Source organism: Paramormyrops kingsleyae, chromosome 15 (assembly GCF_048594095.1).
Source record: "Paramormyrops kingsleyae isolate MSU_618 chromosome 15, PKINGS_0.4, whole genome shotgun sequence".
Taxonomy (NCBI): domain Eukaryota; kingdom Metazoa; phylum Chordata; class Actinopteri; order Osteoglossiformes; family Mormyridae; genus Paramormyrops; species Paramormyrops kingsleyae.
Window position 1 is genome coordinate 23,468,870 of NC_132811.1, and position 14,126 is coordinate 23,482,995.

A 14,126-nucleotide genomic window follows, 5' to 3' on the forward strand; every position below is an offset into this window, starting at 1 on the left:
GTTTAAGTGTTAAGGATCAGGACAGTGTGCAGGCAGCAGGAAGATGGCAGGATGAGGACAGTGTGCAGGCAGCAGGGAGATGGCAGGATGAGGACAGTGTGCAGGCAGCAGGGAGATGGCAAGATGAGCACAGTGTGCAGGCAGCAGGAAGATGGCAGGATGAGCACAGTGTGCAGGCAGCAGGAAGATGGCAGGATGAGCACAGTGAGCAGGCAGCAGGGAGATGGCAGGATGAGGACAGTGTGCAGGCAGCAGGAAGATGGCAGGATGAGGACAGTGTGCAGGCAGCAGGAAGATGGCAAGATGAGCACAGTGTGCAGGCAGCAGGAAGATGGCAGGATGAGCACAGTGTGCAGGCAGCAGGAAGATGGCAGGATCAGGACAGTGTGCAGGCAGCAGGGAGATGGCAGGATGAGGACAGTCAGCAGGCAGCAGGGAGATGGCAGGATGAGGACAGTCAGCAGGCAGCAGGAAGATGGCAGGATGAGGACAGTGTGCAGGCAGCAGGAAGATGGCAGGATGAGGACAGTGTGCAGGCAGCAGGAAGATGGCAGGATCAGGACAGTGTGCAGGCAGCAGGGAGATGGCAGGATGAGGACAGTGTGCAGGACAGTGAGCAGGCAGCAGGAAGATGGCAGGATGAGGACAGTCAGCAGGCAGCAGGAAGATGGCAGGATGAGGACAGTGTGCAGGACAGTGAGCAGGCAGCAGGAAGATGGCAGGATGAGGACAGTCAGCAGGCAGCAGGAAGATGGCAGGATGAGGACAGTCAGCAGGCAGCAGGAAGATGGCAGGATGAGGACAGTGTGCAGGCAGCAGGAAGATGGCAGGATGAGGACAGCACGCAGGACCAAGAGGTGGGTTAGAAATTAGGCTGTATTTTAAGATCTACTGTATCATCAAGACAGATATTAGCCTAATAGGCAAATATTTATTTCTGGAGGCTGTTGGAGCTGGGGGGACTGAGAGGGCAGGAATAACACCAGACTGCTGGACCAGACCAGGCTGTTTGAAACCTCTGGAAGGTTGCTGGTTTGAATCCCCTGGCCAGCAGAGAACTCTCATTACTGCTGGGCCTTTGTACACGACTCTTAACTTCAAAAACTGGTACAGGAGTGTAAATTAAAAGGAAATTTAAATAAAATACAGACCAAACTATGAAAGTAATATGGATATTAAAACCACAAGGGCAGGTGGGATATACAAAATCCAGAAGAATCCAACATACCTGCACTTGTACTTTTACAAAGATATAATAATTATATTGTATAAGTATCATTATTGTCATCATTATCAGCTCAGGATGTCTCCCCTCAGTGATTCCATGATGTTTTTCAGAAGGTAAACAAAACAAATGAGACTTAAGGGCTTGTTGGTGTTTTTATACTTGGAAATTGTGTAAACAGTGGTAAAGACACCTGATTTTAAATGTGTCTGGAATTACATATTAAACAATCACTTACTCCAGCTAGACATACTTTAAATGGGCAAATTTAACTTAGTTTGAATTTTACGTGATTAAGAAACATTTACACATTAGGCATTTAAGCTGGGACAGCTTTGACATGCTCTTTGAGTCTTTCAAGCAGTAATTCTCCAGTGAGAAGAGTTGGTTTGTAACTCAGTGGTACAATAGTTACCTGAGATCATACTTCCCTGCATCATTTATAGATACAACATCCCTCTTTCTGCCATCTTTTTCTGTAGCTCATGCCTTTTAAAAATATGTAACTTAAGTGTTTCTAAGGCTTAATGAGTGTTTAGCTATTGCTGAATGGCTCATAAGACACGCTGGCCCATGTTCAGTGGAGTACAGCCTTTCAGAAGAATTTACAAAGCTGCCAAGTATCTCTCTGACTGATAAGCTGTGTATCTGAGCACCGCTTGTGCTTTATGTGCCCTGTGTTCATTTTTTGGTATTCGGTACAGTTTAGTTATGGAGGACCTGCTCAAGAAAAGTTACAACTGTGAATTTTTGCACAAACTTTTGGCAACCCTAATCCCTGCTTCAATATTGTTTTTATAATCTGCTACACCTTCAATAGTTCCCAAAGTTCACATAAAGACAGTTTGTTTAAATATGACCGTACCGCTGTCATTATCTACCTGATTGACTGCAATTTTGCACGGCATCTTCCAAATACTGTTGCACTTTATATTATTGTGTCCTTGTTCAACTGCCCTGTGTGCCTTTAATTGCCTGTCAGGAACAAATAAAGTTATTTTGAATTTGAATTCCGATACACAGATTAGGTGTAATGTCTTACACTGAACCCAGTGGATCTCCAGATTTCCCTGTAACCCAGCTGGAGGTTGTACCTCTTGATACGTCGCTAAAGGTTTGAAGCCCTCAGTGGGTGAGATTAACATACACTGCGAATCCAGGTTTGGTTTCACACTATAGGAAGTGCATCAGTCAGTGACTGACAGCCATTGATAATCCCACCAACTGTGGGTTCTAATGCCTGATTTCACTCAACACTACAATTTATATCTCTGCAAACACACAGCCTTAGATCAGTCTTTTATGCGGAACTTTAAATAATGCATTCTGGAAAACCAAAGAAATTGTAAGCTTTGGTACTGTCAACAGCTTTTGTTGTATGCTCAAAGAATACAGAGGTTACACAGAATCTGCCTTTCCATTCTATTATTGAAAATATAATTTAAAAAGTATGATGCTACTGTAAACTGAATTATAGTCTCTGTAACCCATTATAGAAATTAGATGCCTAAGATTATATTACAGTAATATGAAGATGGTCTGGACAAGTTCTCCAGGCCAGGAAGAGAGGGGGTTATGACCGACATAAAAATAATGGTTCATCATCCTACTACCTTTTATTTAATAATAAAATACATCTGCTGATGGTCAAAACAATTAAAGAAATTTATTAAATGAGTTTTTTAGACTTGTACTACTTATTGTATCCCATTGTTTGTTTTTCTCTCCTAAGCAGTATCAGTTAATGGAATACCTGTATAAATGTCAGCATCACTCATTCACACTCGTTGCCATTTCAGGAATGCTGAAAAAACTGACGACTCTCAAAGTGGACGACAACCAGCTAACCTCACTGCCCCATTCCATTGGAAGGTGAGTTGAACAAAAGAGCTACACTTAAAGCTGTTTCAAAACTTTACATTTCTCAGATAAAAATCCCTGAATTTCCCTCACAAAGGATTTGTCATCATGTTGTGTTTAAGATGAACTTTGCACAGTTCGGCTTGGTTTGACTGGTAAGTGAACAAATGACAAACTCTTTAAAGACAACAGGTACTGCTTAAGGTGGGAGCTTAGGTATCTCCTGTACAGCTATTGGCTAAACAAGTTTCAAGGCCTTCGAGCAAATCAGAACTGAGTTTGCAACCATAGTATGAACACTGAGGAAAATGATAAAGTAGAGTTTGCTGGACATAGCTATAGAAAACGCCAATCACACAAACTGATTCTGGTCATTAGGAGTCACAGATTTAAGGTTGGTAATATATAGGATTACAGGTTACCTTGGTCTGCAACTGGTGCCCCATTCTGGGTTATTGCCCGCCTCCCGCCTATAGCTTCTGGGATAACCTCTGGACCCCTGCGATAAGTGGGTACAGAAAATGGATGGATGGACTATTTCTTAAGGCTAAGCTTGCTTATCCAGGATGAAAATGTGAAATATGTAATGTGAGACAGTATTGTAACATCGCATGGTCTGGTATCGAGGTACATGAAAGGCTGTTTGTTATATAATGCACACAACCCCAGTCCAAAATAGTAACAGTGCTCCAATTCAAGAAAATCAGGCAGGCACATTGTTAGCACATCGTTAACTTATTAATTGTTCTCTTTATTGGATTTACAGATACCACGATTGTAATGTTTCATTCCAATGGCTTTATGCACTACAAGTACTGAATTTGATCATAAATGTATATAACTTGTCGTAGGTGACCAGTGGCGTTACACGTCATTTCAGTAACATGCAGCTTTTTGACATGATTGTATGGCGGTGGTGGCAATGGAGCACCAAGCGAGACCCAGACGCTGAACACCATCACACAGAGCTTTACTCTCTCGCTCTCGATCTTCACCTATCATGCTCATCAATATCGGCCCAGCTGCCCCGTGCCTGTGAAACTGTACTGTGATATTCTGTGCATCTCTCTTCTTGGTTTGTCATTGGGTCGGTTTGTGTGTTGTGTTTATCATACATGCATCTAAAATGGGCTACTTAGTGGACGCACCAAAATAGGGTAAGTAGACTGGAAATGCCCCCGGTTCCACACGCTCCTACTGCAGCATATTTGAATAGACGGTCACACACCTGGGCACCATCTGTACACTATCGCTAACAGTGTGAGACTTAAGCCACGCATATGGGAGACCAGCTGGCCATTGCTCACAGTAACATACAGCGAATAATCTTGCTGTCCTTATCTAACATAAATTACTTCAGCTTTACAAAAAATACGTCCAACAATGTATTTGCATGTGATTAATTTACACACTTGAGATTGAGAGGTAACCAATACAGCGAACCTGAATGAAGGTTGTTAAATAATTCAGTTACATAGTTTCTAATTTATGGCAGGTTTTTATAGCTGTCAAATAGAGACCCACAGTAAGACATAAAGTGGTTGATTACGCAGCTTTACAGTGTGTAAATGTCTAAAAACATCTAATGAGAAATTATTTTGGTTTCAGAAGGATCTTTGTTGTGCTGATAGAATGTTAATAATGTTTTATATTTATTTTTCTTTTATTTTCTAGTAATTGTGCTGGATTTTGTTTTTCTGTAGCTGTTTTTGTGTTATATGCATTTTTGTGTGTGTATATATTATATATGTATATATATATATATATATATATATATTCTGTAGCCTTTATTTAGTAAAGTATTTAGTTATTGTGCTGTCTCTTTTGTTGAATTACAAATGATGCCAGGAAACAAGAAGCACATGACGCCTGACTAAGCCTTCCTTTGTATCTGTGTGTGTCAGCGCACAGAGTGTACGTGTGTTGCTCTTTCGAGGATTAAGACACATATCTTTGAGCACTTGGACTGTCTTCATTTTCCTAGCAGCTCTTCTTCAATCTAGCCTTTACGTAACAGCCGAAACAGCACAGATATCAGCCGCAGTATGTAACTGTGCAGTGACACCCAGTGACCCTCTTAGCACAGAACACTTTGGACTGATTTGGACTGATTTGCACTGTACATTTTATGCATTTTTCAGACCGGTCATCTTGGTGTGTTAGCACAAAAACATAATCCCTTCGTTAAAGGGTTATGCCTTCATTTAATTCATTATCTATGATATTGTATGAGGCATATGAATCACTACTAATGGGGAATTAGTGTGGTGGTAAAGGCTGGATTTTTGGGACAGCTAGCTGCATAGCTGTGGTCCTGAACGTGCCTTGGTCCAGAGAAGCTGTTCTGATAGACACTGTGCTCCTTTTTTAGTTTATCACTTTTAGAGGAGTTCGACTGTAGCTGCAATGAGCTGGAGGTCCTGCCGCCCACCATCGGCTACCTCCACAACCTGCGGACATTCGCTGCTGACGAGAACTTCCTCTCGGAATTGCCCAGAGAGGTAAGGCTCACTGGTCCATATGGTTTGTTATTCTAATTAACAGGCATCAAGTGTGATTTAATGGAGGACAACAAATATAATGTGTAGCTGGCTGATAGTAATCAATTTAAATATGATCGTATCACAGGGGATTCCGTATATCAGGCGATTTGGAGATACAGGTGTATATTTTGAGACAGATGGACGTAAAGGGTCAGGCCATATTACTGTTTACGGGTTAGGTAATGGAAAAGAGGAAGCCATATCACTGGTCACATGTCTGGGAATAGGGAGGGTGAAGCCACATCACTGGTCACATGTCTGGGAATAGAAGCCTAATGTAATGGCCAAACTTCTGCTCCATTATTCATGCACTGATTGGATGTACTTCAGCTGCCCACATTGCTAGAAGCTTCCAGCTTAACTGAAGTGGAACAGGGTGGTGTGGCTGCCTCCAAATGCTTCATATCAGACTAAACCAGCCAGATGTAGAAAGTACAGTAGGCACATTAAAACACCACTATCAAAGAGGCGCATATGAGTGTAGAGGCTTCTGTTTTTTGTGTCATTTTGTTAGAAAAAACAAGCATGCCATCTCCTGGGTGTCCTAGCAGTGATGCTGTAAAGGAAAGCTGTGTACTCTGGTAAAAAAATAACCACCATGCTATTGTCCACCGCAGGATATAGGTGTGAGAGCACAGTAACGCAGCACGGCCATCACAAGCTTTTCCCTTTCACGTGTGTTTGCAGATCGGGAACTGTAAAAACGTCACGGTCATGTCTCTCCGCTCCAACAAGCTGGAGTTCCTGCCTGAGGAGATCGGCCAGATGACCAAGCTGCGCGTTCTCAACCTCAGCGACAACAGGTGCCCGCCGCAGATATTACGGGACGCCCCCCCGCGACCCTACAAACACATCCTTCATCATTACTACCGCAGCTAAAGCTGTACAAATGATAAATATCTTTGGGTCACTGAATGCAGGCTATCATGCTCTGTTTTGTGTGAGTAGAAACCTGTTATTAAAGGAGAGATTTGTAATTACTAATCCTTGATTGACTGTGTAGCTGACAAGCCCCTGGTACATTCTGCTGTGCATTATACTTACCGCCATTAGGTCCCAGCACTTGGCCTGTATGATGTATTACTCATTCCACAATGGCAGCCCAGCGGCCTTCCCCGTTATTACACAAGCTCCTTTAAGCTCTCACAGGCTTTGATGTTTGCATGCTCTCGTGAGACACGCCAAGCATGGTCGAGCGCTCTAGCTGCGCAGATTTTATCCCAACCAAGGTGTATCATGTTATTATTTTTCTTTATTAGCTCATTAAGATAACAGAAGTACCTCCCCCAGCCCACCAGCCTCATTAAGGAAGCCGTTTATGAGATATTTGGATGCTCGGCCTGCAATTAAACCAACGTGGGGTGATTAGACCGTGCTAAATAACAGCCTGGCTTAGCTAGCACACGGCTGAGGGGACGATGCGGAATGAGCAGGAACTGCTTGTAGCTGTGGCCCCGTCTCCACTGCAAGACAGACCGCGATGAACCGGCTCCCGTCACATTTGGCCAAGTAGGCGGTGACAGGCACTGCTGGCAGCTAAGCGTTTCAAAGGAGCGCTCTCTGTATCCTGTGATGGTTCCAGGCAGATACGGGGGCTGTAAAAATAATCAGAGTGTCATTCTGAATTTACGTGTATAATGGAAACATGCGCTGGATTAGCCTTGAAGGTATCAGAGGAGTCACATCCCAATTATCCTGTGTCCTTGTCACTGGTCAGGAAGTTTTCATTTTTGTATGTTGGAAGGTCATGCAGACAGTAAGACATTAGCTATTAAGCTAGTAAGACTAATTATGGCAATAAATCAAATTTGCAATTTTGTGCCCTTCGTTTTTCATGTTCTGTCTTTTTAAATCCCATAAGAGCTTTTTTATATGAAACGGACTGCCTTGCTTTCTTAAGAGCTTAGAAAAGAGATATATATATATATATATATATATATATATATATATATATATATATATATATATATATATCTTTTCTAAGCTCTTAAGAAAGATATATATATATATATATTAGGGGTGTGCAGTATTTGTATTTGTATTCGTATTCGAGTAAAATTCAAAATAGGCGTAAAAATCCAGTTTTTTTGCGTTGCACTTCTAATTTACGTTATAGTGTAAGTATTCTTTAATTATATCCATTATAATAATTATGGATATGCAGTAGACAGAGTAACTTAAACGTACCATATAACTCCTACAAGTGCATACAATTCGACACAACTACACAAGCATTGTTTTAACCTTTTTAACCAAACGTTAACGTTACTCTGTCAACAGCCTATTGTCTAAATTACCGAGCTAACAGAGCTACGTAAACAGAGCGAACATGAGAGCACCTGACTGCAGACGTCAATAATGCAGCGTAATGGAATAATCTCCCGATCAAACTCCGCTTCCCGAAAGTTATAAACTGCCTCCGGAACCCAGTTAAGGTACAAAAATCTATTCAACAAAAATAGTGATACAGTTAAGTCTTTTTTCACTCAGCCGAGCCTTCTCTGTTGCTGTGTGGAGCAGCCTGTGTCAGTCACCTCTTTTACAACCCCCCCCCGACTTCTGAACTCACTAACTCATCCGGGCATGGACTGCGGTCTCAAGAGGAAATGCAGCTTTTTGATATAAAGTTTTTCTTGTTCCCGAATACAAATATTTTTTAAAGTATTTGTTCGAAATAAGTATTCGTAAAAAACACATTATTTGTGCCTTTCCGAATACCGTATTCGGGTTCGGCTCCACCCCTAATATATATATATATATATATATATATATATATATATATATATATATATATATATATATATATATATATATATATATATATAGAGAGAGAGAGAGAGAGAGAGAGAGAGAGATAGATAGAGAGAGAGAGAGACGCTCTGCTCATACAGATGCTGTTTTGCTCTTGTTCTCTAACAGGTTAAAGAACTTACCGTTCACTTTCACAAAACTGAAGGATCTCGCTGCACTGTGGTTATCAGACAATCAGGTGTGTTTGTATGTATCTACTGTCTCCAGGGCGTTATTTTATGCTCCTATGATAGTTTTCATTATAAAATAGTGTTTATTATAAAATCTATATTGTATAATACACTGTCTCATATCGCTCTCACTGTATGTAAGTTTGCGCCTTTTACTATATTAGTCCTCTTGGATGCACCTTACCCGTCATTTTACCTCTCTCATTATCGCATATGTGTTTATTACTTATTGTTTATGTATTTATTTCTCACATGTACTTGTCATAAATGCTCCTGCTGTATATGTTGCATTGTGTTTGGCGCTCTGCACATAAGAATTCCACTCACTTTGTATGTTTGTATAAACTGTAATGTGACAGTAAACCTGAATATGAATCTAAAAGCAGGTATTTGAATGAACTATCCATGGAAACCACCCAAAAATGATTACAGCTCACATGCATGCATCAGAGTGTGTGAATGATTTCCCTTATATAGGCATGGCAGCTCTTGCTGTAACGCAAAGCACTGCATCGCATAAATGTGACTTGTGATCCCTTTGTGCCTTTGCAGTCCAAAGCCCTTATCCCCCTTCAGACGGAGGCACACCCAGAGACCAAGCAGAGGGTCCTCACCAATTACATGTTTCCTCAGCAGCCGCGCCATGATGAAGGTTGACCTACAGTGCCCCCTGTTGGCTCTCGTGTTGTGACAGACAGCCACTCATCACCAGGAGCAAGACAGAGCATTCACATTTGGGGTTGAGGGTCAAACCCAGGCTCTTTCATATGGAGTTATACCTGTACAGTAGAGCTGTGACGTATTTACATCTTCGGAGCTCTAGGTTGCTCTACACAGAGCCTGGGGGAAGAAGCAGGTGGTGAAACAGACCGGCATGCCAGGGGTCTAGGTGACATCAGCTTTAGCTGCTGATTTCTGTAGAGGTTTAGCCCTGTTTCGGGAACGTTAAACAAAATACAGCATTTTCCAGACTGCGAGCGGCAGATGTTTAAGCCAGTATCTTTCAATCTAGTCCTCAGAGATCCTGGACAGTCCACGTTTTTGCTCCTTCCCAGCTCCCGGAGGGAGCAAAAATGAGGACTGTCTAGCAAGGGAGCTGGAAGGGAGCGAAAACATGCGCCATCTGGGGGTCCCAAGAAACACAATTTGGTTTGAGCACTCATAGTAAAACTGCATTTAGACAACGTATGTAGAGTGTTTTTAAAAAAAAAAAAAAAAAAAACTGAAGATACAATACATTGTAAACCATTTAAAAGAAGAAAAATAACTTTAAACATCTGTTCTATGGCCGCCTTCAACTCTTAAAAATTGGAGTTACTGACCAATGTGACCAGTTTGGTTAAAATGACACATAGGTTCTGGTAGGCATTTAATCTTGATATCTATAAATGTCCCAGAGCTATCCAAAATATTAAAGTAATTTTAATAGTATGAAAATTAAATCATTGAGTGTTTTAAGGATGATTAGACCATCAATAGTTAAGTGCAGATTGGCATGGTGAATAGAAACACCAGTACCAGTGTTCGCTCTGATGGTGCCCCTTTCTGTCTCATACAGATTACCAGTCAGACAGCGACAGCTTTAACCCCACCCTGTGGGAGGAGCAGAGGCAGCAGCGAATGACAGTGGCCTTTGAATTTGAGGAGAAGAAGGATGATGAGGACAGCTCCGGCAAAGTCAAGGTAGTCACATTGCACAGTTTCACACTGTGGCCACCACTGTCCAGTGTTTGTCTAGCGCACTGCCCTTTCACAGCTGGGTTTCACGATGGAGGGATTACTGAGGATGAAGAGAAGAGACTCATATTGGTGATGACCTTCAAAACAACATCAATATTCATAATAGTGATTAGACGCAGTAGCATTTGCTACATGCAACACGCAGCACAAGACCAAAGCCTGGATGTGCAGTTATGATGAAAACTCTCGTCAGGCCGCTTAGATGGGAATCCGTCTCAGCAGGAGCCCTTGGTGCAGGCTCTCGCTGTCATGAGTATTGGCTTCTTAGGAGCATTGACTTTTTTAAATTAATGCGTTACATGCAAAGCCCCCTTATGAGCTGGGAAAGTACATCTGTTTCGTTGGAAGGTTGTTATATAGTGCAGACCACTGCCACAACGGTCCCTCCAGATTACCTCTCTTTTTTTAATGAGAGTTTCATCATCCTTATCAGATGCTCTTGGGTTAATGTTGGGGGGATGTGGTTTTGCATGTTAAGCCTCTATACTTGTGATCAGAAAGTTGCCGGTTCAAATCCCACACCTAGCAGAGTGATGTCATCATTGGGCCCTTGAGCAAGGCCCTTACCCTCCAATTCCTGCCAAGACACTGGCTGACCCAGCACTTTGACCCCTACTTTGTCATGTTGCTTTAGACAAAACTGTATGCAAAATAAATGTAAAAATATGCAAACCGAGTTCAACCTGTCACACAGAGCCCACAAGAAAGCTTAATATCTCATGCATAAGTATTATGTTTTTTCTTGTATTCTGAAGCTGGCCGGTAAACAGGCTTGTAGTATCGTAGAATATTTATATTGAGTAAATTTTCATTGAGACAGAAAATCCTTAAAAAATTGGAAGCATGGGCAAGGACTTTGTTTTTAATATTCCTTAGTGTTTAAATTTCTGTGAGAATAACGATAGCTGAAGACTATGTTACATGGTACTGTCAGGCTTAGATAGGGATAATTACAGGCAAAGGGGACGCCTACCCTTATATAAGGATTTAAAAACAGCACAGATACCTTATTTATACCGATAACCTTGAAAAATAATTGCATGTTAAGTCAAGAGCTGCGCTAAGTACCTGTTCTCAGGTAAAGTGTATTAATGAGCATCCCCAATCCCACGGGCGTTAGTCAGGGCTGCATGATGAGCAGTGGCGGGGCGGGCATTCTCGCCGTCTTCACGCTGTGTACCTCCACTCAGGTGGAGATCAATCTGAAGCGCTACCCTACCCCTTACCCAGAAGACCTGAAAAACATGGTGAAGTCAGTGCAGAACTTGGTGGGAAAGACTAGTCATGCACTGAGCACTGAGAAGTGCTCCTCTGGGACCAACATGGAGCACCATGCCGTGGACAAGTATGAAGCCAAGTGGCCCATTGCACCTAAGGAGGTAACGGCTCAGGACACCGCTAGGCAGGGGAATCATGCGTGTGATGCACGGATGACTGATCTCCATAGCTAGTGCTCTGCTAGTTGTAGCTTATGACATGTCTACCAAGAGCTTTAAAACCAGAATGGAAATCTGAACATTATCTATTTGTGGCAGTCTGTGGTCGAGCTTGACATCTGTTCCTTCTAAAATCAGGTGATGGATAGAGATGCCAAAGACTTCCCGAAAAGTCAGATGACAGAGCAGGGTAACATCCATAACTCTGTCATGGAGATCCCAAAGCGCAAGGAGAAGGAGGATTTGACTGAAAGCTCAGAGGTACTATTCCCATGTAATTGCAGATGATATTAGGTCAGTGTCACTTGTCAAGTCCATAAAATAGAAAAGCGATAATAAATTAGCAGTGCGTCTAAGAAACGGTATGTGAGTTTTATTGATAATTTTTTCATTATATCTTTACCCCAAAGTAATGGAGTAAACACCAAACCCTACAGAATTGGCTTGAAATTATAAGATGTATTGAAGGTGTGTTAGTGGAGAATGTATAATGGCCTCATTTGTATTCTGGGAATGAGTATTTTTTTTTATACTAGATAGATGTGCCATGTCAGGGGATGATACGTCAGTGTTAAAGCAGCTATTCAGTGCTGCTCTGCAGCTCAGCAGGCATTTCTGAGGGTGTGTAATTGAAGCTGGGATTTTGTAGGTGAAACCTGCAGAGATCAGGAGAACCTTTCATCTCTCAAATGCTCTGACCGCCTGATGGCTACATTGTAAGCATTCCTGATGTGACTGGCCATTAGTTTATTTTCTCCTCTGTCTGACTGTATAGTGGTACCTCGGTTCTCGAACTTAATGCGTTCCGGACTCTGGATCGAATCCTAAAAAGTTCGAGTTCTGATCAAATTTTCCCATAAGAATTAATAGAAAACCATTTAATTGGTTCCCGGCCCCCAAAAATTACACCTAAATATGTTTTTTTTTGTTTTTTAGCATTTAAACACAAAATGAACAGGTTAAAACAAGAAGAGCATTTTTTTCTTAATGGCTTCCAAAACCATGAAGATCTTATCCCAACATTACCCCTGTCCTGCCCCGATCGTCCGCTCCGTCCGTGTGCCACACCCCCTCGTTAACCTCGTGTGGGATCCCCATGTGATCAGCTGTTTCTGGTTGTTGTCATTAGTCCTCTGTATTAAGTCCGTGTTTCAGTTTGTTTCCCCAGTCCGGTCATTGGGTGCGTTCGACTTGCTTACAGCGCTGGCTTAAAGCAACGCATTCTGATCCTGACGCAATGCATTACGGTTAGATGCATTGGCACCTCTCACCCGGCTGCACAAACTGGAACCGCCTCCGTGACGACACACCTTTGCCCTTATTGGCTGAAGAGTTTAGTTACACGTATGACGTTTGTATCCCAGGCAGTTCCGATGTGTAATCTGCTATTTCTCCCGAATATCACGTAAAGCAGTAAGAACTGGTTTTCAGTTAATTTACCTGGTAAAATAAAGTTTAAATAAATGACATAAATGCTCTAATAGTACACGTAAGTTAGTGGTTTATTTATTGTTAGTTACTGTTATGTTGCGCCGCTTTATTTGGTTAATCGTCCAGTCTGTGAAGAAGGCATTCAAGTAAGAATTGCTTAGTAGTATGACTCATTTCCTGGCGCGTACAATTTATATTAGGTCAGCGTTCACGGTTCGACTACTGATTTTCAGATCAAGTTCTAGGTCAAACTGGTTTGTTCGACTTTCAAGAAATTCGAGTTCTAGTGAGTTCGAGAACCGAGGTACCACTGTACTTTATAGGATGCCTAATACTTCTTAATATATCAACATTCACATAAAAGAAATGTATTTGCTAAAGGAATGGCAGCTGGTGTTAAAATGCATCATTCATGCATCATTCAACCATCCACCTAACTAGAGAGTGCATGGAACAGTTTCTATAACAGTAATGTAAAATAAGTGTTGTTTAATATTTCTATATGTGCTTTCTAATATTTGCCATACTCTTCTGAAGATGACTGGGGACATTAAAGGGTTATTATTAATAGTAGTAGTAGTAGTAGTAGTAACAGTAGTAATAGTAGGACAGTAGTAATAATGCTTTCTAATATTTGCCATACTCTTCTGAAGATGACTGGGGACATTAAAGGGTTATTATTAATAGTAGTAGTAGTAGTAGTAATAGTAGTAGTAGTAATAGTAGTAGAAGTAGTAGTAGTAGTATTGTTTTTTGCTGTGCTGTTAGCGTTCCTGTTGTTTTGCTGACATTGATGAAGTTTTAAAGTCCAGAGCTGTGGCCCAGATGTATTGTACAGTCTATAATGCTTATAATGGCCCGGGATGGATGTACAGATATTTGAGAGATATAGTACAGTATGCTGAAGATA

The 14,126-nt window shown here is 41.6% G+C and overlaps 1 protein-coding gene across 14 annotated transcripts in view; it reads left to right on the forward strand.

Annotated features, from left to right (window-relative positions):
* lrrc7 (leucine rich repeat containing 7) overlaps window positions 1-14,126 on the forward strand; it is a 181,499-nt gene that overhangs the window by 136,809 nt on the left and 30,564 nt on the right. For 11 of the 14 annotated variants that reach the window (XR_011982663.1, XR_011982664.1, XM_072699695.1 and 8 more), the window contains 9 exons: window positions 3,025-3,097; window positions 4,225-4,242; window positions 5,457-5,586; window positions 6,316-6,431; window positions 8,548-8,617; window positions 9,162-9,261; window positions 10,168-10,292; window positions 11,540-11,728; window positions 11,924-12,046. Coding sequence is in view for 12 of the 14 variants with exons in the window: in XM_072699695.1 (XP_072555796.1) it covers window positions 3,025-3,097; window positions 4,225-4,242; window positions 5,457-5,586; window positions 6,316-6,431; window positions 8,548-8,617; window positions 9,162-9,261; window positions 10,168-10,292; window positions 11,540-11,728; window positions 11,924-12,046 (944 nt within the window). In the remaining 2 variants the exon portion in view is untranslated. Of the gene's footprint in view, window positions 1-3,024; window positions 3,098-4,224; window positions 4,243-5,456; window positions 5,587-6,315; window positions 6,432-8,547; window positions 8,618-9,161; window positions 9,262-10,167; window positions 10,293-11,539; window positions 11,729-11,923; window positions 12,047-14,126 lie in introns of those variants that run through there. The other 3 variants (XM_072699704.1, XM_072699694.1, XM_072699703.1) reach the window with 2 other exon arrangements.